Source organism: Petaurus breviceps, unplaced genomic scaffold, assembly GCF_028583685.1.
Source record: "Petaurus breviceps papuanus isolate PSGF00001 unplaced genomic scaffold, PetGlider_PUasm1.0 685, whole genome shotgun sequence".
In the NCBI taxonomy this organism is placed as follows: Eukaryota; Metazoa; Chordata; class Mammalia; order Diprotodontia; family Petauridae; genus Petaurus; species Petaurus breviceps.
Window position 1 is genome coordinate 5049971 of NW_027186455.1, and position 22218 is coordinate 5072188.

The following is a 22218-nucleotide window of genomic DNA, read 5'->3' on the forward strand; positions in this document are numbered from 1 at the left end:
CCTAGGGCATGACAGGAAGCATGCAACTGTTTTTTTTATTATTTACATAGATCCAATTAAAACTCTGTTAATTAACAACAATACTTTGCTCCATTTAGCTCCTTTCATTGGCCTCCTTTATAAAGGGCAATGCTATTATTTGTTTAGATTATTATTGATATAATAATAGGTTACCTTTATGCTCACAAAGTATATAACATGCATTATTATAGTGCTACTTTGCCTTCAGAATTAAGGGGGTGGGTCAGTTGCCTCATTCCATTTTTACATAACAATAAACTGGAACATAGAAGGGCCTGGGCTTGTTCTATTAGCCCTAGAGATGTTTGTTGATTGATCTCTCAGAGTGACCTCAATTTATGTTGACCCACTGGTGCATGCCTTGCCTTAGGAAGGAGGCCCTGACCTACCTGGAAGGTCCTGAAAGAAATCATGCTACAGACCAAAAATAATTTTAATTATATTAAAAATGAAAAGTACAAATATCCCCAACTCCCACACAAGACCTATTTGCCCCTGCCCTGTAGATGTGTCTTCACTATGATCCCAGGGATGTGGGAGGAGTAAGCTCCTGGAGTTATTGTTTATATTCAAATTGGGAGATAATGCTCTCAAATAGAAGAAACCAAGGTTTGCATCTTCTGTGCTTCAAGTGTGGATTTGAAATGAAATGATTTGTACAGAATATATCATGCCTTGGCCTCCCTTCCATATCACTCCAACAATCCATCATCACAGTCAAAGATTAGCTGCTTCCTGGGTCCTTGTCACTCAAGATCAACTTTATAGAACCTGCAGAAAAAAAAATGATACTCAGGTCAAGGTAAGTTTGTACTGGGGATAAGAGGGAACTTCATAAGAAATAATACCCATGTTTTTCAAAATGTCTCTTCCCTGCATAGTGCTTAGGAGCTTAAGAGCGCCCTATTGTAGCTACAGGAGGGGCCTTCCTGCCCAGCCACAGCAGTGGATGGATGGGATGTCTCAGGGGAAGAGAAAGAGGATACTGAAAAAGCCAAACCTTCTCTTCTGTGAAGCAGCCCTTGTTATTATTTGAATTAATATTCTTCATGGAGATGAGGGTGATGCTGGTGTCCTTCTCTCTATTGGCTGTGGAGCTGCTGGGGAACAGGAAGAAGTAGAAAAGTCTCCATTATGAAGAGAGGACAGTAAGAAAGACACATGGAAGGAAGGGAAGGGACATTAGGACTGTGGATTTGTGACTGTTAAACCTTAGACTCTGTGACTGATGGGTGGGATGTTGCTTGTCTACAATCCAAGTCCCTATGTCGATTCATGAAAAGGCTGCAGTGGCTCAGCCCTGAGACAGGAAAGTTCAGGGCCACGCATCCTCCCGAGGGACCTCACCACCTCCCTGCCTCTGGCAAAGCCCCAGCTCTGGTCAATACCAAGAGCTCTCTGTGTATGGGATTCCAAGTTAGTTGATAATCTGAAAGCTTAGGGTGGGGACCAGTCATAATTAGTTAATTAGTGCAGGTCAAACCTGGGCTTTGCCCTAAGGGTTTAGGGAGAAGTTAGTATTTCCTCCCCACCCTCCCTACCTCCTGCAGCTCTTCCTGGTGGTACCCCACTGTTGTCAATCCCAGGGTTTCACTCACTTCCCTCCCATGAGTTGGCCCACCCTTAACACTCCCTGTCAGATAGTCCCCTGGGCATTCCTGGAAAAAAACATTTCTTTTCATAGCTCTAAGTGGGGGTAATTTGACATCCTCTTGATGTTCCTACCTTTCAGACATTCCAGAACTGTCTGGCTTCTGTGGATCTGTGAAGAAATTAAAGGTATGGGGGGGGGGGGAGGAGGAAGAGAGGGGTTCTTAAAAACTTTGTGTGTGTTTAGGACCCCTTTCAGCAGTCTGGTAAAACTATATAATCCTCAGAATAATGTTTTTAAATGCATAAAATAAAATACCTAGGATTACCAAGGAAATCAGTTACATTGAAATATAGTTGTCAAAATATTTTTTAAAAAACAAACAAAAAAGCCAAATTTACAGACCGCAGGTTAAGAATCCCTGTGTAAAGTTCTACCACTCTGTTAAGCCCCGTCAATCTCAGACCCCAGCTCCCACTTGAAAATTTTAAGAACATGGAACATATTACTAATCAGACTTATGGTCAGGCAAACAATTTACGAATAAATAAGAGAGAACAAGATTAGGTATAACATGGATAATTTTGATTATATTAAATTTAAAAGGGTTTAAATAAAACAAATACAGCCAAGATCAGAAGGAAGGCAGAAAATTGGGGGGAAATTTTTGTAGACAGTTTCTCAGATAAAGGTCTCATATTTCAAATAGATAAAGAACTTTGTAAAATCTATTAGAATATGAGTCATTCCTCAATTGATAAATGATCAAAGAATATGAACAGGCAGTTTTCCCATGAAGAAATCAAAACAACTTATAGTCATATTAAAAAAATGCTCTAAACCATTTGGTGATTTTATCATCATTTCTCTCAAACTTCTATGCAGCCTCTTTCTACTGAGTGGGGAATTAGTACAGTGCAGCCCTTGGTCTTAAGCCTCCCCTTGCCTCTAGAGCATCTAAACCAATGCTAATGTTTCAACTCCTGAGCATCAAGCAGAGAGAGGGACTAAGAAGTTCCAAGAGTTTGTACCTTCTGACTCTTTATTTTTCTGACACTTGAACCTCAGGCTGACCACGCTTACCAGGATAATCACTACAACCACCAGAATGATGATGAAGGTGATAACTCCTGAAGAGGAAAGGGGAAGAAGAGAATGATCAGGCACAATGTTTACAGAGTCTCAAGTCCCACTCTTTGCCAAGTGCTACATAGTCAGCCACCTGGACTAAGGAATCCCTAGAATTCCTGACCCCTAGCCAGTATCCCTCAGACTCTACCATGCTCCATTCTTATGTTTAAAAAAATTATACCATGTGGAGAACCGGAAATCTCAGGGAGGGAGAGACAGAGGAGGAGAAAGAGAGGGGTAGAGAGAGAAAAGGGAAGGGAGAAAAAGAGAAAGGAAGAGCCCTAAAGTGAAATTCAGGGTATGGTCAAGGAGCCCATTTCCCTCCCCCCCCCCACACACACCACCAAAACACCCCAAAACCAAACACAGAAGCATTTCCATGAATTCAGCTAAAACCTTAGGTGGGGAAAGGTTCATATCACATAATATTATTGTAGATTTAGAGCTGAAAAGGACTTTAGAGGTCATCTAGTTCAACCACCTCATTTAAAAACAATTTATTCATACCAAAAACTGTTTCTGATACATTTTGTTTTTATACAAAAGACATTTCCCAATGAACACCTGTAGACCCTAAGCTCTATTGAGACCAGAAAATGCTTTGCTTCATCTTTGTCTTTCCTTTAAATTTTATAAAAATTTTAGGGGCAGCTAGGTGGTGTAGTGAATAGAGCATTGGCCCTGGAGTCAGGAAGACCTGAGTTCAAATGTGACCTCAGACACTTGACACACTTACTAGCCGTGTGATTTTGGGCAAGTCACTTAACCCCAACTGCCCTCCAAAAAGCAAAAAAAAAAAAAAAAAAGAAATTTATAAATTTTTGTTATACTGAACTTGAAAAGTACCAACAAACCTGAAAATTTCTTTACACAAAGAACAGAAAAGAGTACTGTATATGAAACCTCAAATCTCATTATAGTTTGTTTTTGTCTTTTTAAGTACATATAAAATTCTGCAAATTAGTTCTAAAAGCTGTCCTTGATTGTGTTTTCTTTCGAACTTCCTTCTGTGCTCTCTTCTGTGAGTTTTTAAAAACAGCTTCATTGATGTTCTTTTCTTAATTTATTTTTTGTATCGATATCACTACCCTTCATCCCCCCCTTCCCCACTAAAAAACTTACAAAAAAACAATCTTTTGTACCAAGTGAGCTTGAATAAAAGACTCACATGTTAATCAAGTCTGAAAATGTGTGTCTTTTTCTGTATCTCTGGTCTACCACTTATCTGTCAAGAGGTGGAAGACAGTCAGTTCTCTGGGATTGTGCCAACCACCTTACTTAACAGATAAGAAAACTTAGGCCTAGGGCAGTGCAGTGATTTCTCCCAAGGTCATACAGAAAGTAAGTGGCAGAGCCAGTATTCAAACTCAGGTCTTTTGACTCTAGATCCCACTAAGGATGTAATTTGAACCCAGGGCCCAAGACTTGGATGATCCCAATCTTAGGATTCTCTAACTTTTCCTCCCTCTTTTTTTTTTTTTAAAAGCAATTGGGCTTAAGTAACTTGCCCAAGGTTACACGGCCAGTTTTTTTGTATGGGTGTTAAGTATCTGAGGCCAGAATGATCGGGTCCTCCTTACTCTGGGCCAGCCTTACTCACTGTGCCCCCTAGCTGCCCCTCCTCCCTCTTTTTTCTGACTTACCAAATGCTGCCACTGTAAGCACACTCTCGGATGTTGGGGTGGGGAAGACAGGTTTTTCAGTTGTTCTCTGGTCCATTATGGTTGACTTGGAAATAATGTCTGAGGTTGTAACTAGGATAGAGTGAGAAAGACAATCAATGGAGGAGACTGGCATATACCTGCCATAGGAAGATTCTGGTCAAATGAAAAGGACAAAAGGAACTCAAAACCCAACAAAGTATCTCCTACTTCCTCCCATACCCCATCCCTGAGTATCCTCAGACAAATACCTTGTTTGAATCAAGATCAGACTCTCCATGATAATATGACTTGGGGTGATGACTGGTGGTTTTACAGAGGTAGTTTTACTGTTATATATTGAGTCAACATTTTTTTTTTTACTTTTTGGAGTGCAATTGGGGTTAAGTGACTTGCCCAAAGTCACATGGCTAATTTTGTGTGTGTGTAAGTGCCTGAGGCTGGATTTGAACACAGGTCCTCCTGACTCCAGGGCCGGTGCTCTCTTCACTGTGCCACCTAGCCACCCCTTGAGTCCACATTTCTTGTGGCATGTGCTCTGCAGCCAGGATGCCTCTTTCACCTTTCTCTTTTACAAGACCCAAAGATGGAGTCTGAGTGCCATAATGACAAGGACTTACAGGCATGCCCCAGCACACCAACACTCCAGAGGGCAGCTAACCCGGTTAAAATGTAATCAGGAAATATGTAATAAAATAAATAAAAATACAATAGGACAAATAATGTTAATATGTGGTTTTCTATGTGGACCCTCAGGGATGGGGTTTCTATTTGAGTTTGACTCTACTGGTCAAGGACTCTGGGAGGTTAAGGGACTTGGCTTGGGCTGCATAGCCAGGATATGTCAAAGGTGGAGCTTGAACCCAGTTCTACCCGACTCTGAGATAAGCTCTCTAAATACCACACCCTATTGCCCTTTCTTGAGACTTGCGGAGGGAAGGAAAAAAAGAAAGTGAGATAATTTATTAACAGGTATAAATTTAACAGGCAAGTTTATTTTTTAATTTTTAATGATGGAGAGAGGAATAAGGTTTCAGGCCTTCCTAAAAAAGTGGAGTGACTTCTTGCTTCATTCCCTTCTAATACCCTCTTCCTTAAAATTCATGATGTCAAGATATTGTACCTTGGGAAGTTACCACCAATGTCTGAGAGCAGTGGTATCAAATTCTAATAGAAACAGGGGGTACATAAGGATCCCTGTAGGTGTATACATATTAACTTAGAAAACCACATATAATTATCTATATTCTGTTTTTATTTATTTTGTTAAATACTTCCCAATTACATTTTAATCTGTTTGGCCCCATTAGGGAGTGTTGCAGGCTGCATGCTGTGGCCTGTTTGACACTGTGGTCTTAAAGCTAGGCAGCTCTCACCCTCACAGCACCCCAGCAGCTAGGAAAAGTGAAGGAAGTACTTCTATCTGCCTGCAACTGGAGATTTATTCTTAATCTTTTACTTTGGAACTCAAAATTCATTTTCCTTTGGAAACATTGTTACATGTAGTGGTTAGGTTCTATATAACTCTTGGTCCTTGAGCTATATTGGGAATTCAATGGTGGGCTAGCCTAGGAACAAAGAGCAGATTGGGGTTATGAACTTTTAGAATACATGTAACAAGGAATAGTTAGTGTCTATAGAAATCTTGCTTGTTGAGCTATATTGAGAATCCAGCTTGGGAACTCAGAACAGATATAGACAAGAACTTTTAGAATACATGTAACAGGGGTGGCTAGGTGCTGCAGTGAATAGAGCACCAGCCCTGGAGTCAGGAGGACTGAGTTCAAATTCAAACACTTAACACTTACTAGCCCCGTGACCTTGGGCAAGTCACTTAACCCCAATTGCCCTGCCTTCCCACTTCAAAAAAAAAAAAAGAATACATATAACAGGGGATGGTTAGTGTCTATGGAAATCTTGCCCCTTGAGCTCTTTTGAGAATTCAACGGTAGGCTAACTTGGGAACTCAGAACAAACACAGTCACAGACAAGAACTTTTAGAATATAATGTAACATAGGATGGTTAAGGTTTAAAGAGCTCTTGGCTCCTTGAGTGACATTGAGAATTCAATGGCAAGCTAGCCTGGGAATAGAGAACAGACACAGACAGGAGCTTTTCTAATAGAATAATCAGTAGGTCGGGGACTGCTGCGCAAGGGCTTCTTTTTCATCTTCCACAATGCAATGAGGCAGCTCTGTGTCTTGGAAGAAGCATTCAATTTGGAGTCCGAAGCCTTAGGTTTTAATGCAACACACATGACACTGAGCAGACCACTCCAGAGCTCAGGACTTTATAGTTTCCTCATCTGTAAGATGGTGGTGGGGGTACCAGGAGGGTGAGGTTAGATCAGAGGCTCTTAATCCGGGGCCTGTGAATTTAGTTTAAAAATATTTCAATAACTGTATTTCAATATAATTCATTTCCTCTGTTATCATATGTATCATGATTCTAAGAAGAGTCCAAAGGCTTCCCCAGGATATGAAAGGGATCCATGACACATAAAAAGTTAAGAACCCCCGGATTAGATGATCTATCAGGTCCCTCTACCTCTAAATCTTATGATCCACAGAGTGTACATGGGCAGCTAGGTGGCACCATAGTGCACAGAGCACCAGGCCTGGAGTCAGGAAGATTCATTTTCCTGAGTTCAAATCTGGCCCCAGACACTTACTAGCTGTGTGAACCTGGGCAAGTCACTTAACCCAGTTTGTCTCAATTTCCTCATCTGTAAAATGAACTGGAAAAGGAAATGGCAGAGCACTCTGGCATCTCTGCCAAGAAAATCCCAAAGGGGTCACAAAGAATCAGAAGCTATGGAAAACGAGTAAACAAGGCACCATTTAATTATTATTGGTTCATCATCCTATCATTACTCTTGCAATACTAAAGGAGAAATTGAGAGCATTATCTGCATAATGCAGGTTTCAGATTGTCTCAGTTCTTTACTGTATATCTTTGCCTCCTTCAAACCATTATGCCAATGACCCATGGTGACACAGAGGTAACCAGGGGGTTCCTGAAGAGGGCACAAGCTGTCGAGAGGCTTAGAATGTAAACTCCTTGAGGGCAGAGATTAGGTTTTTGCCTTACTTTGTATCCCCAGGGCCTGGCACATAGGCGGCACTTAATGACAATTGTTGCTGATGATAATGAAGTGTGGGCCCAGAGACGACCTGGCAAAGTATCAGCCTAGTTAAAATAGGAACATTAACAGATATAGATGTTGGGTCTAATGGTCACATGTGGGCCAGTAGCACGACTGAATTCAGTCAACAAGAATTATCTCCATTCTTTCTCATTCCTCTTTTTCTTGATTCCATTTCAACACAGGAATATGGTGTAAGGGAAGGCAGCCCAAAGGCAGTTTCCCTATTTGTAATTGGTCTCTTATGATGAATATCTCATAATGAGGAGTTAGGGACTCACCTGCAGAAGCAGGGACCTGGGATCTTTGCCTGGTTTTATAACTTAGGGCACTTGTACCTGCAGCATGGGGGAGAAGGTGTTGCAGTTATGATATAAGGTACAACAAATATGGGAAGCGCAGAACCACAAGTGCAATGCACCATTCCCATTCTGGACAGGACCTCACTCTCCAGAGATGAGGATGAGCCTTCCCAAATTTTTCTTATCTTTCTATCATCCAATTTTCCCCACCTCCCAGTTCCCTTCCCCTCGGCCCCTTACAAACGTCCCAGGTCCCTGCTCCTTTCCCTTCACTATGACCAGCATTTTGTCTCTTTCCCCACTTTGACAATTCTTCCTACTCATCCCCAAACCACTTTCGGATTCTCAGATCCTAAGGCAACACTGTCCTAGGGTCAGGGCAGGGACTTGGATCACTACCCTAAGTCTGAATCACTCAGTATCAATCAGCCCCCACACTGAGCCTGTGGTTACCTTGCCCTGAGGTGGCTTCTTGTGTTTGTGTCTTCCTTGTAGGGCCAAAGGGAGAAGATTGGAGACTATGCAAGGTGGATGGTCTTGTATTTGACAATTCATCCCTCACTGTGGAGACCAGTGTGGGTATCCTCAGAGATTCTGTGAATATCAAGGCAGCATTTGGGGGGAAATCTGAGAACTATATGCAGATTTCGCAGAAATGACAAAAGTTATTGCCCAAAATCTTTTAGCACTCCAGGCAGTGGTTAGCAGTGGGGATTTTTATCTTTGACCATTGTTTTACCAATTGTGTGTTTCATTTTTGGAACACCAGCAAATTTTCAAAGGGCAAAATACTCCTGGGCTCAGGTTAGGACTAGACCCTAAAGCCTTTAAACACTTAGCTCCCCATCCTCAGTGCTTACCATCCCTGACTGAACACTGATTCTACCTCACAGGATACTTCACTCCCACTGCTTAATCCCCACCCTTCCCCCAACACTTATTTTCCTTCCCTCCCCACCACCAACTTCTACCCATGCTATCATCCACCTTCTTTGACCAGCAAGAAAAAACTACCTGACTCAGGCTCAGGCCCAGGCCCAGGCCCAGGCTAAATCTCACGTACCTGTGGTAGACTGAGGTGCTGAGTGAGTTGTGAAGGTGGAAGGCTTACTACCTGGAATGATATATGTCAAATTAGTTTCAGGGAAGAGTTACCAATATGGTTGCCCTGGGGCAATCATTCTACCCTTGTTTTTGGAACCCTTGGTATCCTGTCACCTGAAAACCATGGAGAGAGGGGAACCAAGGTCCTGCACTGGCTAGAGTGTTGCTAAAAATTCTCTTCTTCACCCTTTGCCAGCAAATTCAACCTGTACTTGGGGGGCCTGTCTCAATATTAGCTATAGCATCGATGACTCATGAAACAGACCATCTGTTCTGTGTCACTGTTTCTGATGTCACTGTTCTTATGTCTCTCTGGGGCTTTTTCTCACTTGACTGCTCTTACTATTAGTCTCCTGGTCTGAAAAATGGGGACAATGACATAAGCCACCTTAAATGGCTGCTGTGAGGACCAAACGCAATAAGTGTGTGTGCAGTGCTTGATAAATCTCCAAGTTCTATCTAAATTGTCATCATTACGATTATTGTTAAGTTTCAAAGATCTCTTATTTCACCAACTTGGGTACTTTCCTCACCTCTATCCAGCAAAACCCTCTTAGTAGATGAACTTCCGAGTTGCTTTGGCTGGAAAACTAATGGCCCTGTTGATGGATCCACCCGGCTGCTACCCTTTCTGAACTTAGCCAGGGGCGTGGAGCAGTCATCATCTAAACGATGACCAAATGAAACAGTATTTGCAAAGTGCTTAGCACGGTGCCCTGCATGTGGTAGGTGCTTTCACCCTCTTGTTGTACATTATCTTCCCCTATATATATTAGTACTTGGCACATAATAGGTGCTTTAAAAATGTTTATTTATTTACTAAACAATTTGTTCTGTGAAGTTTGATTCATTCAAAGGGCCACACTTGAGGACCTAGAGGGCCATATGCAGCCTCGAGGCCAAAGGCTCCCCACTGCCCTGGTGCCTTCCTAAGCCATCTTGAATTGGCCAAGTGTGGAAAAAACTCCGAATTAAGTTTGGTCTCTTTCACTGCCCCTTCAGGGCTTCTGTAGTGTCCGTACAACACCTCCCACCCTGGGGACCCTGTAATAATTCATATGAGCCCCCTGCTAGTACTCCAGCCCCCCAAGTGTTTTCACCTTACCCTGCTGAAATCCAGGGTTCTGGATTCGTGGGCTTTGGGAGGAGCCACCTATGAGAGGAAGAAAAGAATGATAAACTTGGACAACCTGCAGTGCCACTGCCTGTTGGGTCCTGCCACCAGGAACCCAGCCCATCTAGTCTCCTGAGCACCCTGACTAGGAGGTAAAAAAGTAGACAAAATCCCTCATGTAGAAGTTGGAAGATGTGAATTTAATCCTGGCTCTGAAAACGAATTTCATTGTGGAATCATAGTTAACTCACCCTTTCTCTGGGCCTCAGTGTCCCTATATGTAGCAGGGAAAGAATCACGCTGGCTGGACCCCACAGAAAAGTGACATAAGGATCAATGACATGTCTAGAAAGGTCTGGATCTAAAGTGCTTGGCCCCCTCTTAGTCCAGTCACTTAAGAGCCTGTTGCTTCCCAGTTGGGAGAAGCTACCTGTATGTTCAACTCAAGATCTCTAGAATATAGACACAAGCTTAGCATAAGTGCTTCTATTTTGAAGACTGATTTTGAAACCAGGGAACACTCCATTTTCTCTCCTGTGGCTTTGGTTTGCTTTCCATTAGTAATCATAAGATATTTCACTTTTTTGTGAACACAGAAGTATTGGGGCAATTTTGCAGGCCATCTTTCAACTGGTCAGTTGATTTAATAAAAAAAACTTTGAGGGGCAGCTAGGTGGCACAGTGAATAGAGCACCGGCTCTGGAGTTAGGGGGACCTGAGTTCAAATCTGGCCTCAGACACTTATCACTTATAGCTGTGTGACCTTGGGCAAGTCACTTAACCCAAATTGCTCTGCCTTCCCCCTCTCCAAAAAGCAAAAACAAAAAAACTTTTTTTTCCTTTTTGGAGGGCAGTTAGGGTTAAGTGACTTGCCCAAGATCACATGGCTAGTTTTTTTGTTAAGTATTTGAGGCCTGATTTGAACTCAGGTCCTCCTGACTCCAGGGCCGGTGCTCTATTCACTGTGCCACCTAGCCACCCCCCAAAATAAAAAACTTTGAATAATCTGACCTGGCAAATTATGACCAAACATTAAGAAATGAGATAATATTTGTAAAGTACTTAGCACAGTACCTGGCACATAACAGACTTAAGAATTCCTTGTTTGGGGGCAGTTAGGTTGCTCAGTGAATAGAGCACCTGCCCTGGAGTCAGGAGGACCTGAATTCAAATTAGTCCTCAGACACTTGATACTTACTAGCTGTGTGACCTTGAGCAAGTCACTTAACCCTAATTTCTCTGCCTTCCCCCCTCCAAAAAAACCAAAACCAAAACAAAGAACTGTTTATTTCATCCCTCCCTAATCACATAGTGATCTTTATTCCTCAATTAGAAGGACTCTTCTACAGAAAAGAGAAGCCCTGGGAAGAGTAAAGAATGTGGGAATGGTTATGCCAACCCAACCTGGAGAGGGTGCTGATCACCCACATCCCTGAAAAACAGAATTTCATGAATACCCTCTGTGTGTGTGTGTGTGTGTGTGTGTGTGTGTGTGTGTGTGTGTGTGTACAGGCAGACATGCAGGGTTGTGTTTGCCTCTGCACAAAGAAAACGTTTCCTCATTTTACACAATGAAATCATCCTCAAAACATGTGAATGAGCTGAAAGGAAAACAACCTGGGGAAGTGGAACCACCCAGTTGGGGTTCCCTTTCTACAGCCCACACTGGGGCTGATATCTATTCTCTGGCCTAAGACTCCTGTTCTTTGGGCCACTCAGAGTTAAAGGAAGTTCCTGAGGGGCCCACATTTGTGGAACGGCTGCCCAGCCCTGAGTGGGTGAGATCAGGGAGAAGGATCTGGGACTGAGTGCCAGCGTGCAGCTTGCCTGGTGTGTTTATTTTCTTTAAACTGTTGCCATCTTCCACTGGTCTTCCACAATGCTTGCTGCATTGTTCCCAGCGTAGACTCATCCAAACAATGAGACTGGGTTTCCCAAGTCACCATCCTTCTTTGCCACAACTGTAGCCCCTTCCCTGAGGGGAGTTGTTTAAGGAGAGTAGAGGGGCCTTCCTATCAGGAGGCAGAGGCATAAATGAGATGACCTTGACAGAAGGACCCTGACAGCCCAAGGAGCTCCTTGATTCTAAGAATCCATAATCAATCACTCAAACACTAATCAAACACATAATCACTGAGAGCCATACCATGTACAAAGCACATGCTGGCTCCCACCTACTTTTCCAGCCCTATTGCTACTTTCACAGACTCTACAATTAGAATAAACTGAAATACCTATTCTTTCCCATTCTTACCTTTTTTTGTTCCTTTATTCATGATGCCTTCTATGTCTGGAACTGATTCTCCCCATCCCCATCTCCACCTGTTGAAATCCCTTCCTTCCTCCAAATCCCAGCTCAGGTGTTTACCTCCTCTACTGCCTTCCCTGATGCCTCCAGAAGGAACTAAGCTTGGCCTTCCAAGTTCTCACAGCACGTTTTCTGAATCTCTCCTTTGTACTTAACAAATTGGGCCTTACAGTTATTTGTGTACATATCTTATCCTTTTCTTCAGTGGACTGTAAACTCCCTGAGTACAAGTTATACTTGCATTGCTATATTCTCAGTGTTGTGCCCAAACCCAAATCACCCGTCTCCCGATTTGAAGTCCACCATTAAGCCCCTTTATACATTCGTCTTCATCTCTATCCTATACCCTGTAATTTCTTGAAACAGCTTAAGGCATAGTCTGGGGGTATTGTCCAAGGTGTAGTCCCCGGGCTATGGCACAAGTTTATCTTAAGAAGAGACCACCCTGTTCTGTTCCTGCTGACCAAGTAGGGTCCCCACACCCTTTACCCAGAACATGACCCTAGCCTGTTCCCATTACCCAATGACCCTCCACCCTGTACCCTCTACCCTGTTCTGGGAGGGACACCCTTCCAGGAAAAGTTTCACCCTTGTACCTTTGCACCATCTTGCCCAAATTAGCCCTGAGCTTAATCAATGGCAATTCTTGGCTTCTGTGTGTCATTGCTTATGCTAATTCCCCTCCCCAATTGTGGTTTTTGTGGTTTTAGCCTTTATAAGCACTGTATGTACCCCAGTTGGGGGCTGCGGTAGTCGAGCACTTAATCAATAAATCCACATCTAAATTTACCTTGAACCCAGGTCTCAGTTCACTCTTATTCTCTGCACAACACCAGTAGCTACCATATGTGTGTGTGTGTGTGTGTGTGTGTGTTTTAAAGCAGAGGGGCCCCTCTGGATAAGTTTGAATGGATTTCTGGACTTGGATAGGGAAAATATATTTTTATATTCACTAACTTAAATTTAGCATTTCTTTAAATTATGAATTAAAAAATATTCTGAGAAGGGGTCAATATGTGCTTTAAGGAGTCCATGACATAAAAAAGTTAAGATCCCTTGCTTCAAAAATCACAATAAATTCAAAGCTGGAAGAGACTTTAGAATTCATCTAGTCCAATATTCCCATTTTATTGACTGATAATTTAACAAGCATTTATTAAGTTCCTACCATGTGTTAGGAAATATGCTAGGACCTGAAGATATGTATAGATTGGAGTGGGAGACATTTGAGGAGAAGAAACCAATGAGGAGGCTGCTGCAATAATCTAGGCAAGAGGTGATGTGGTGTGCACATGGGGAGAAGGGCTCAAATGGGACTTACATTGCAGAAGTCGAAACAACAAGGTTTGGCAACTGATTGGATTTGTGAGGTGAGGTGAGGAGTCAATAATAATAAAATTATGAACCGGGGAAATTAGAACAATGTTGGTGCCTTGCAGAGAAATAGGAATAGGCTTATGGGGAAAGATAATGCGTTACTTTGAACATGTTGAGTTTAAGATGTCTCTGGAACATTCACTTTGAATTCTAATATGTGATTTGTGATCTGGGTCTGAAGGTCAGAGGAGAAACTGGGGCTGAATATATAAATCTGGAAGTACTCTGCATAGAGATGATAACTAAACCTATGAAAGCTGATGAGGTAACAGAGAAAGACAATGCAGAGAGAGAAGAGAAGGTCTCAGGACAGTTTTGGGACAGATGAAAAAACTGAGATCAGTTAAGTTATCTGCCCAAGGTCATAAAGGTAGTAAATAACAGAGATGGCAGCTGAACTCAGGCTCTTTGAGTCCAAAGACCTCACTCATTTTACTATACCACAAAGCCTCAGTGTGCTGCATTGTTGGAGTTGGAGTTTAATCTGCTTGTTGAATTTTTTGAAGGCAGCATTCTATGTCCTGTAAGTTTAAAAGAACAAAGTATGCTTTCCCCTACCTTGTTCCTATGGGTAGTTAGCATCTTGGGAAGATCAGTTCCAAAGCCATGATGATTTAGCCCCCATGCCCCTTATTACCACCACTTTTTTCCTGTGGCTGTCAACCAGCTCAGTCTATGATGGATGTAAGAGAATGGAGACTAGTTCTGAAGACTAGGGTGCCTCTGAATAAACTCTTTGCTAATCACCAATCACGATGCCTTTCTTCCCCTTGGTCAGAGCTAGGAAAGGAGGAATGATGGTGTTAGACTGGAAGATTTCTAAGATTTCTCTAAATTCCAATAGCACTCTAGCAGAAGTCCAATGGTACCCCCTTTGCATGCTTGCTCACCTTTTAATTTCATTGTACAGATCAAAAATTATTCTATACCAGTTACGTACCTGTCCCAGATAGAACTCCTGCTTGGCCCTATCCTCATCCCCAACAGAAGTCCAAGGACAGAAAAACAAGAGCTAGCCAATGTAGCAGACTACCTAACCTCTTCTGTCATCTCTAGTTTCCTCCCTTAGCTTCTCTCCCTTCTTTCCAAAGCCTCTCAAATGCCTATAACCCAGGGCTGGAAATGAAGATGCCACCCTAGTTCCCACCTGAACCCAGAGATGCTTAGTGAATAAGGTACATGCCCCTACTTCATATTGTGGAGATCAGTGTGACTTTCCCATTATACCTTCAGCCCCCAGCGTTTATAGAGAAGAATCTGACCTCTCCAGTCTTCTGCTGGGTCCTTCCCCTGGAGACTGAGTCACTAGATGTAGTATTTGGTAGTGGGAAGAGCAAATAGGGCAGGTTCTCCCAGGAATATAGGGTCTGTTGCCCTTAAAAGGGGTTCTCCAGTATGACTCCCTTTTCTTGACTGCTTCCCAAAGCACTGGCTAAGCCCAGGCCCTCTACTTAATGTGGGAGTGAGGTGGGGTAAGGGTAGGGGGGAGGGATTAAAGGGAAGTTCCTGGATTTGTGAGTCACAGTCTCCAGGACCTTTCTCAGTTCCCAGCAATGGCTCCCTAATTAGGAAGCCATTAATGCTCTAACTCGCTATTCACATGAAGCAGGGAAAACTGAATGGTTTTAATCTTTTCCCTGTGACATTGACTCTTCTTTATCATAAAACAGGAATCCTCTAGAGGTTATCACATCCATCCTCCTGCCTCCATAAAGATATCAACTCCTCCAGCCCAGGATAAGAAAAATGAATTCACTTCTTAAAGACCTCCAAGGAAGTGGACCCTGTGGCTTTGTTTCATGGTCTCCTTTAGTGACTGATTCAAAGGGCTGGTCACCTTCCCTAGAGGAAAGTTCTTCCTTCTAACCCTAGTCCATCCTACTATGATTCAGGATCAATGCCTCTCTGGAAGTATGACACCAAAAATCAATATTGATTAGTTCTCAGATCTAAGAAAAACATGGTACCTTAAATTTTTGGAGACAAAGAGAATTTGATGTCAGAGATGAACAATGGACTGCATCTAGGATCAAGGAAGGGGTAGCCTCCTCTATAGACCAAGCATCCTAGGTGCTTCTCAGTCACGAGGTGCTGGGATGTCCACATGTTAAACACTTATTCCCCAGGACCATTATTACCAAAGTTATAAATATCACCTCAGCTTCCTATGCCCCCTTAGTAATCAATTTAGTTATGATTTGTGGAAAAGGGGGAGGGCAATGGAAATACCCCTCTCCCTTCCCTCCCTCTTGCCCCAGAAATAGAGTTATTTGGCTTTGGAGCAAACTCTAGAAAGTGTTGTACGCTGCTGACCTCGCGCCGTTGGGCAGAGAAAAATGACCTTCCCTATTTGAAATTCCAGACATGGGACTTAGTGGCCAGCGGCTCGGGTTTCTCCAACTTTCTTTCTCCTGGGTAAGAATAGCAGGATGGGGTTTCCCTCTCTGCATATCACCTTGCGAATATGCCCTACGCATCTACAGTTATCACCCAATAATGATCTGATTCTTGGGCTTCTCCTTTGGAGAAAAAAATTTGAGATTTTTTTCTTGGATGAGTGAAATGGATGTAATTCTCTAGAATCTATGAGGACCATGCTCCTGGGACTCTCGGACTATCATTGCTGAAAGGAAGAGAAAAAAAAAAGCATCTCTTACCTTGAAACAGAACATAACTTATGATCCCCAAACATAACTGGGCTCTGATTGTGTTCATATCCACTGGTCCTGCCACTGTTCAGCTCAAGGGAAGCTCTGTCCATAATGAGGAGGAGAGAGGGAGTGCTGGGGTGGGGCTGGGATTGGGGGTAGCTGGCTCTCTGGAAGCTTCCTGTCAAAGAATAGAAGGAAACAGATTGGATCCAAGGGGGTGGGGGGTGGGGGAATGGAAGGGGCTGGTTTCCATTAGTCTGTGCTATTCCAGCCTGGTGCTAGAAGGATGCAAGGCATTGAGGACCAAAAACTGAGCCCCCAGGGATGGGGGGGAAAGAGACATTTTCATGAAGAGTGGTGACCCAGTTGCCTACTTTGTTCTCTCTTGCACTCCAAATTCTCCACCATTTTGCCTTAGACGTCCAATCCAGCTGGGAAATTCTTCTTGGTATTTACCCTCAAGCCCTCCCATGACTTTTTTCAACCTAGGTCTTCTTATTCTGGGGCTCTGTTCTCTCACAAATTCACCACTCCCACACCAAAGCCCCACCTTTCTGCAGGGGGTAGAAGTATTCCAACCCCCTTCCCTTTCTCTCAGAAATTACAATATAGATAGGAAGAATTATTGAAAAATAATACTGCATCAAGGTTCTCTGATAAAAGTGTTATCCAAGATATGTGGGAAATTGAATCAAATATATAAGAAAAAGAACTATTCCCCAGTAGATAAGTGGTCAAAGGATAGTTGTCAAAGGATGAAGTCCAACTTATCAATAGTCATATGAAAAAATGTTCCAAATCACTAATAATAAAGAAGATAATACAGTTCTGAGATTCTACCTTATACCTATCAACCTGGTACCAAGATGAATAACAAAAAAAAACCTCAAAACCAAAAAATGACAACTATTGGAGGGGCTGCAGAAAAACAGATACACTGGGGGCAGGTAGATGGTGTAGTGAGTAAGAGCACCGGCCCGGAGTCAGGAGGACCCGGGATCAGTTCCGGCCTCAGATACTTAACACCCACACAAAAAAAACTGGCCCTGTAACCTTCAGCAAGTTACTTAATCCCAATTGTTTTGAAAAAAAAAAAAAAAAAAACCAAACAGATACACTAATGGTGGAGCTGTCAATTGGTCCAGCCATTCTGGAAAGCAATGAGATCATGACTGGCATAGGTAGATATGATCTGAAACCTGGTTCACCCCTGTAGAGAAGAGGAGAGCCAAGGACTATGTCTGTGCCCCAGCAGAGGGGGAGGGGCAGGTAGGCCTCAGGAGCAGGCCAAAGGATGGGCACTCTTTTCTCCAGTCTCTGAGAGGGGTCCTAGACTAGATTCATTTCCTCTAAATATCTCTGGTCTAGGGCTACAGCTCTAGGTTCAGAAGGAAAGTTGCTTCCCTGGTTTGTCTTAAGAGGGAAGGTATACTCTAGTCTACACTTGCAAGCTTGGTTCTTTTCCAAATTAGCTACACAAAAGTAAACCTATTTATTCAAGCAAACATCAGATAGGAGAAGGTATACAAATTAGAATATGCCAAAGAATATACAAGAGTGAGTTCTCTAGCTGGAAGTGGAATGAGATTTTAACTCAAATTAGAATAAAAAGAATATTTACTTGGAAATAGTACATTCTGGCATTCTAGTTCAAGTAAGCCTAGGGATGTGATGGAGCTAGCTTCCCATACTCATCACCTCTATAGAATATCTTCAGTCTATCTATCTGTCCTGAAGAATTTGGAGCATTCATTATGAGTCAATACAGGTTTTCAGTGCTATGTTGAACTAAGCATTCTATTTGTCAGTCCAGAAGAGTCATGTTTTCTGCATATACAGCAATAAAATGCCCCAAGTTTTAAAAAGATATAGTCTACAAAGAAACCCAAAATACTTGTATGAACTGAAGGAGTGTGAATAAGAACTAGGAGAACAATGTATATAATAACAGCAACTTTGAAAAGAAAAATAACTTTGGAAGTTTTTGGAACTCCAATAAATTCAATGACCAACTCTCACTCCAAAGGACCAATGATGGAGCATGCTACCTACCTCCTAACAGAGAGGTTATGGACTCAATGTATGGAAGAGGACGTTCATTTTTGGATATGGTCATATGAATTTCTTTTGCCTATGTTTGTTACAAGGTTGTTTTATTTTTTCCCTTTTTTTCAAGGTGAGAAGGATTTGGGGAGGGAGAGGGGAAATAGTTACAATGATATTTTTAAATGAGATTAAAATAGGGGCGGCTAGGTGGCACAGCGAATAGAGCACCAGTCCTGGAGTCAGGAGAACCTGAGTTCAAATCTAGCCTCAGACACTTAATACTTACTAGCCCTGTGACCTTGGGCAAGTCACTTAACCCCAATTGCCCTGCCTCCACCTCTCCAAAAAGAAAAAAGAGATTAAAATGGCTATTGAAGTATTTTAAAAATTCACAATACAGGGGAGGGAGAGAATAGGCATTTATATTTTGCCTACTATGTGCCAGACACTGCTGTTTTTAACAAAAGTTATGCCATTTGATACTCACAACAACCCTACAAAGTAGATGCTATTACCATCCTAATTTTACAGTTGAAGAAACTGAGGTAAATGGAAGTTGAGTGACCCTGCTAAACATGTGTTTACTGGTCGGGAGGGCCAGAGTTTCTTAATCCTTATTTTCCAAGATTCATGTCATGCTATGGAGGGTTAGGAGAGAATAGAAGGGTTGCTTCTTCTCCCATACAGCCTAAGAGCCTATCTGAAACAGAATCACTGAGATCTTCCCCTTCCTTGCCCGGGAAGTGGAAGAGATCTCTTTCTGTTTAGGCTGTGGAAGACACCATTCAACCGAGAAGGAGGGGATGTAAGATGTTCTGGAGCCCAGCCAGGTGAAAAAAGGCAGAAGGAGAAAGAGGCGGAACAGGTCTATTCTTGATTCCATCTTTGCTATGTCAACATTTTCTTCAGACAAGAAAGATTAATATCAGATTTTACTTTCTGTTTTGCTTCTTTCTAAAATAAGAAGTGGTTCCCAATCATGAAATGCTTGAGAATCCTCCGCAAGAGAAATAGACAAAAATGCAGGCACAGAGTTAGAGTAAGAGAGGAAGCATCTAGTCCTTGCTCCTTTTAAGAATTTACTTTTTCCCTAAAAGAGTACACTCCTCAGGTAAAAGAAGCTGTCTTTTACCGTCAGTGGTTAGATTGGGACTTCATCCTTTTCTCAAGACTCCATAACCTTTAAGGTATCTCACAATTTTGATTAGGAGCCATTTGAAAGTGTAAGGAATTAAGGTTTTGTTCTGATACAACGTAAATTCTTTAAGGGAAGGGACTATCTAATTATTGTATTTGTGATCCCAATACCTGGCATTAGTGCCTGGAATATTTTTTTCCCTTGGACCAGAAACTCCCTCTACAAATGTACCTGACCTGAAATTTAAAGAGTCTTAGCGCTTCCTGTGGCAATGAGAAGTTAAATGACTTGCTTAGGGTCACAAAGCCAATATGTATCAAAGGCAGAACAGATCTTCCTGACTCTTAGGTGAGCTATCAATTACGCCCTGTTCAGCCTCTCAGAACAGAAGTCCAAAGCACATAGCTAATACATTTTTGCTGATTGTTTGGGCCAGTGCCCTATGTTAAGCGGTGGGACACAATTGATGACTAGTGGCCAGGGAAAACCTGCCTATTGGCCCTTTCCTAGTGGGGAACAGTAGTAGCCAGAGATCCTGGACCCTACTCAGTAAGTAGCAGGATGGAGATTTCCTATAACATGATTGTTAGATCGAGTTGGGAAAAGAGGCTGGGCCTGTTCCTGTTGACACTGCTTTCTCATTGGTGCTTGGAAGAGGAGGTAGCATTGTGACTTCAGAGCTGACTCCGCCAATCACCTCCCACGTTTCTCAGAACCTTTCAGAGAGCTTAGCCCCTGCCCATGTGGGTACTGTGGAGCTGGAAAGATGTCGCAGAGTTTTCCAGGTGTCTGAGTGAGGGACAGTTTGGCCGGGCTCTGTTTCCTGAGAGCAAAGTTCTTTAGAGAGACAAACAGTCTTCACCTCAGAACTGGGCTTTCCCACGGTGTTTTCCAGCTCTCCAGGCTTAGTGTTTTGACATGGAGGTGGAAAGGGAAATGGGGGATGGGGAGAGGGGTCCTTTTGGAGTCAAAACTTTTCCTGAAAAACAACTCTCCCCAGAGACAAGAGAAACCTTTATGGGCATTTTGTGACTTGAACAAATGGACACACACACAGAAGCCCCTCTGTAAAGCATAAAGATATATAAAGGCACACATGTTCATTATTTTACTCAAAATAAAAGGAATTTTTTTTTCTCCCCAAGAAAGTGAAACGTGTCAGAAATACACAAGTCTCCTGCCCTTGGTATGGAGAATCCGTATCTGTTGGGGATGTTGACTGTAAGGGCTGCCCTAGTATCCAGGATCAGAGTGCTATAGGGAGAACACTGGGTCCTATAGATGAAGACAAAGAAAAATAGAAATACAGAAATCAAGAGAGGCAGAGAGCAAAAGGAAAGACATCTGGAATAATAATAGCTAACATTTATATAGCACTTACTATGTGCCAAACATTTTACAAATATTATTTCACCTGATCCTTATGACAACCCTAGGAAGTCAATGGTAGTATTATCCCCATTTTACAGATCATGAAACTGAGGCAAACAGGTTAAATTACAAGTCCACATAGCTAGTAAGTGTCTAAGGCCATATTTGAACTCAGGTCTTCCTGACTCCAGGCCCTGGGTTCTAACCCCTGGGCAACATAGCTGCCACTTGGCCAGAGAGAGAGATGGAAACAAAGAGGGGAACTGAAATGAGAGACAAATACAGGGACATAGAGAAACAGAGATAGGGTAAGTAATCAACTCAGGAAGAAAAAGAGGGAGAAAGGGGACCTGAAAGGATAGAGAAGGAAATGGAGAGATAGGAAGAGAGGGACAGAGAGAAAGGAGTTATTTTAGTCTTGTAAATGAACTTCAGACTGAAGAGGGAGAAAGAGACCAATAAAGGATGAGAAAGAACTAGAAGCAAACAGCCACATCTCAGGGTATCACAGCTCTGTGACAAAGAACCTGACGGAAGTGAAAGCGCGGGAGAATGAGGGTGTGTTTTATGTGAAGAGGGTGTGGGTGTGTGCATGTGTGTTCATCAGACGTGGCAGCTTTAGGGTTAGGGGAGCCAGCCCTTTGGGAGACCAATTCACTGCCACCACACTTTTAGTCTCACAGGAGCCTCCCAACCTTGAAGAGGCACCTTGAACTTTCTCATGTTCTCTCTTCTAGACCAGGATAATCAGGTACCCTCCTCCCCCCTCCCTTTCCCTCCCCCTCCCCCAGGGTTACTCTCCTCTGGGGATTGTCATTTCATCAGCCTGTGCCCTCTCTGGCAGAGGGAGCCTCTTCCTTCTCTCATTCTGAAGAGACCAGAGGAAACTTCAAACTTGGGGTGGGGCGAGGGAGATCTCAGGCTGCTACTCTGGTCTTCCCACATCATCCCAGAGCACTGGGAGGACTAGAGCCATGGGTTCCTGGAACTTTTCCTTTCCTTTACAGAACAAGGACAGTTTTCTTCTGCCTCTTCTCCCACCTCCCCTGTTGACAGTCAGCATAGCAACAGTGGGAGGAAAGCAGCCTGATGGACAAATATGAGACTCCCTTTTCCTTTTTTTAGGAAATAGATGCCTATTGCACACACAGGGTGTGGAAAAGTCAATACTCATGGAGGGTATAGAGGTAGATATTTTATAACTCCCAAGTTCTTCCAAGTGTACAGGGTTGTACAGTAAAAAGACCAGGAAACCTG

The 22218-nt window shown here is 42.8% G+C and overlaps 2 protein-coding genes across 2 annotated transcripts in view; both read right to left on the reverse strand.

Moving 5' to 3' along the window:
• Positions 1 to 22218, reverse strand: part of SPATA24 (spermatogenesis associated 24) — a 96726-nt gene that overhangs the window by 64584 nt on the left and 9924 nt on the right. The gene's annotated exons all lie outside the window — the stretch shown is intronic.
• On the reverse strand, positions 437 to 16540 carry ECSCR (endothelial cell surface expressed chemotaxis and apoptosis regulator). The gene is made up of 10 exons (XM_069104344.1): positions 16413 to 16540; positions 10062 to 10109; positions 8916 to 8966; positions 8306 to 8446; positions 7832 to 7888; positions 4387 to 4497; positions 2644 to 2742; positions 1747 to 1783; positions 1022 to 1118; positions 437 to 792 (listed from the first exon to the last, which is right to left on the reverse strand). Exons 1-10 carry the CDS (start codon positions 16468 to 16470, stop codon positions 784 to 786), a joined length of 708 nt encoding a protein of 235 aa, XP_068960445.1. The 5' UTR covers positions 16471 to 16540; the 3' UTR covers positions 437 to 783.

Coding starts and splice junctions, on each gene's coding strand:
- ECSCR (XM_069104344.1), bottom strand. CDS start 16,470: ATGAACACAATCAGAGCCCAGTTATGTTTGGGGATCATAAGTTATGTT. Junction 10,110..16,412: donor AAGTTATGTTCTGTTTCAAG/GTAAGAGATGCT, acceptor TTCCTCTCATAG/GTGGCTCCTCCCAAAGCCCA. Junction 1,784..2,643: donor GAAAAATAAAGAGTCAGAAG/GTACAAACTCTT, acceptor ATTTCTTCACAG/ATCCACAGAAGCCAGACAGT.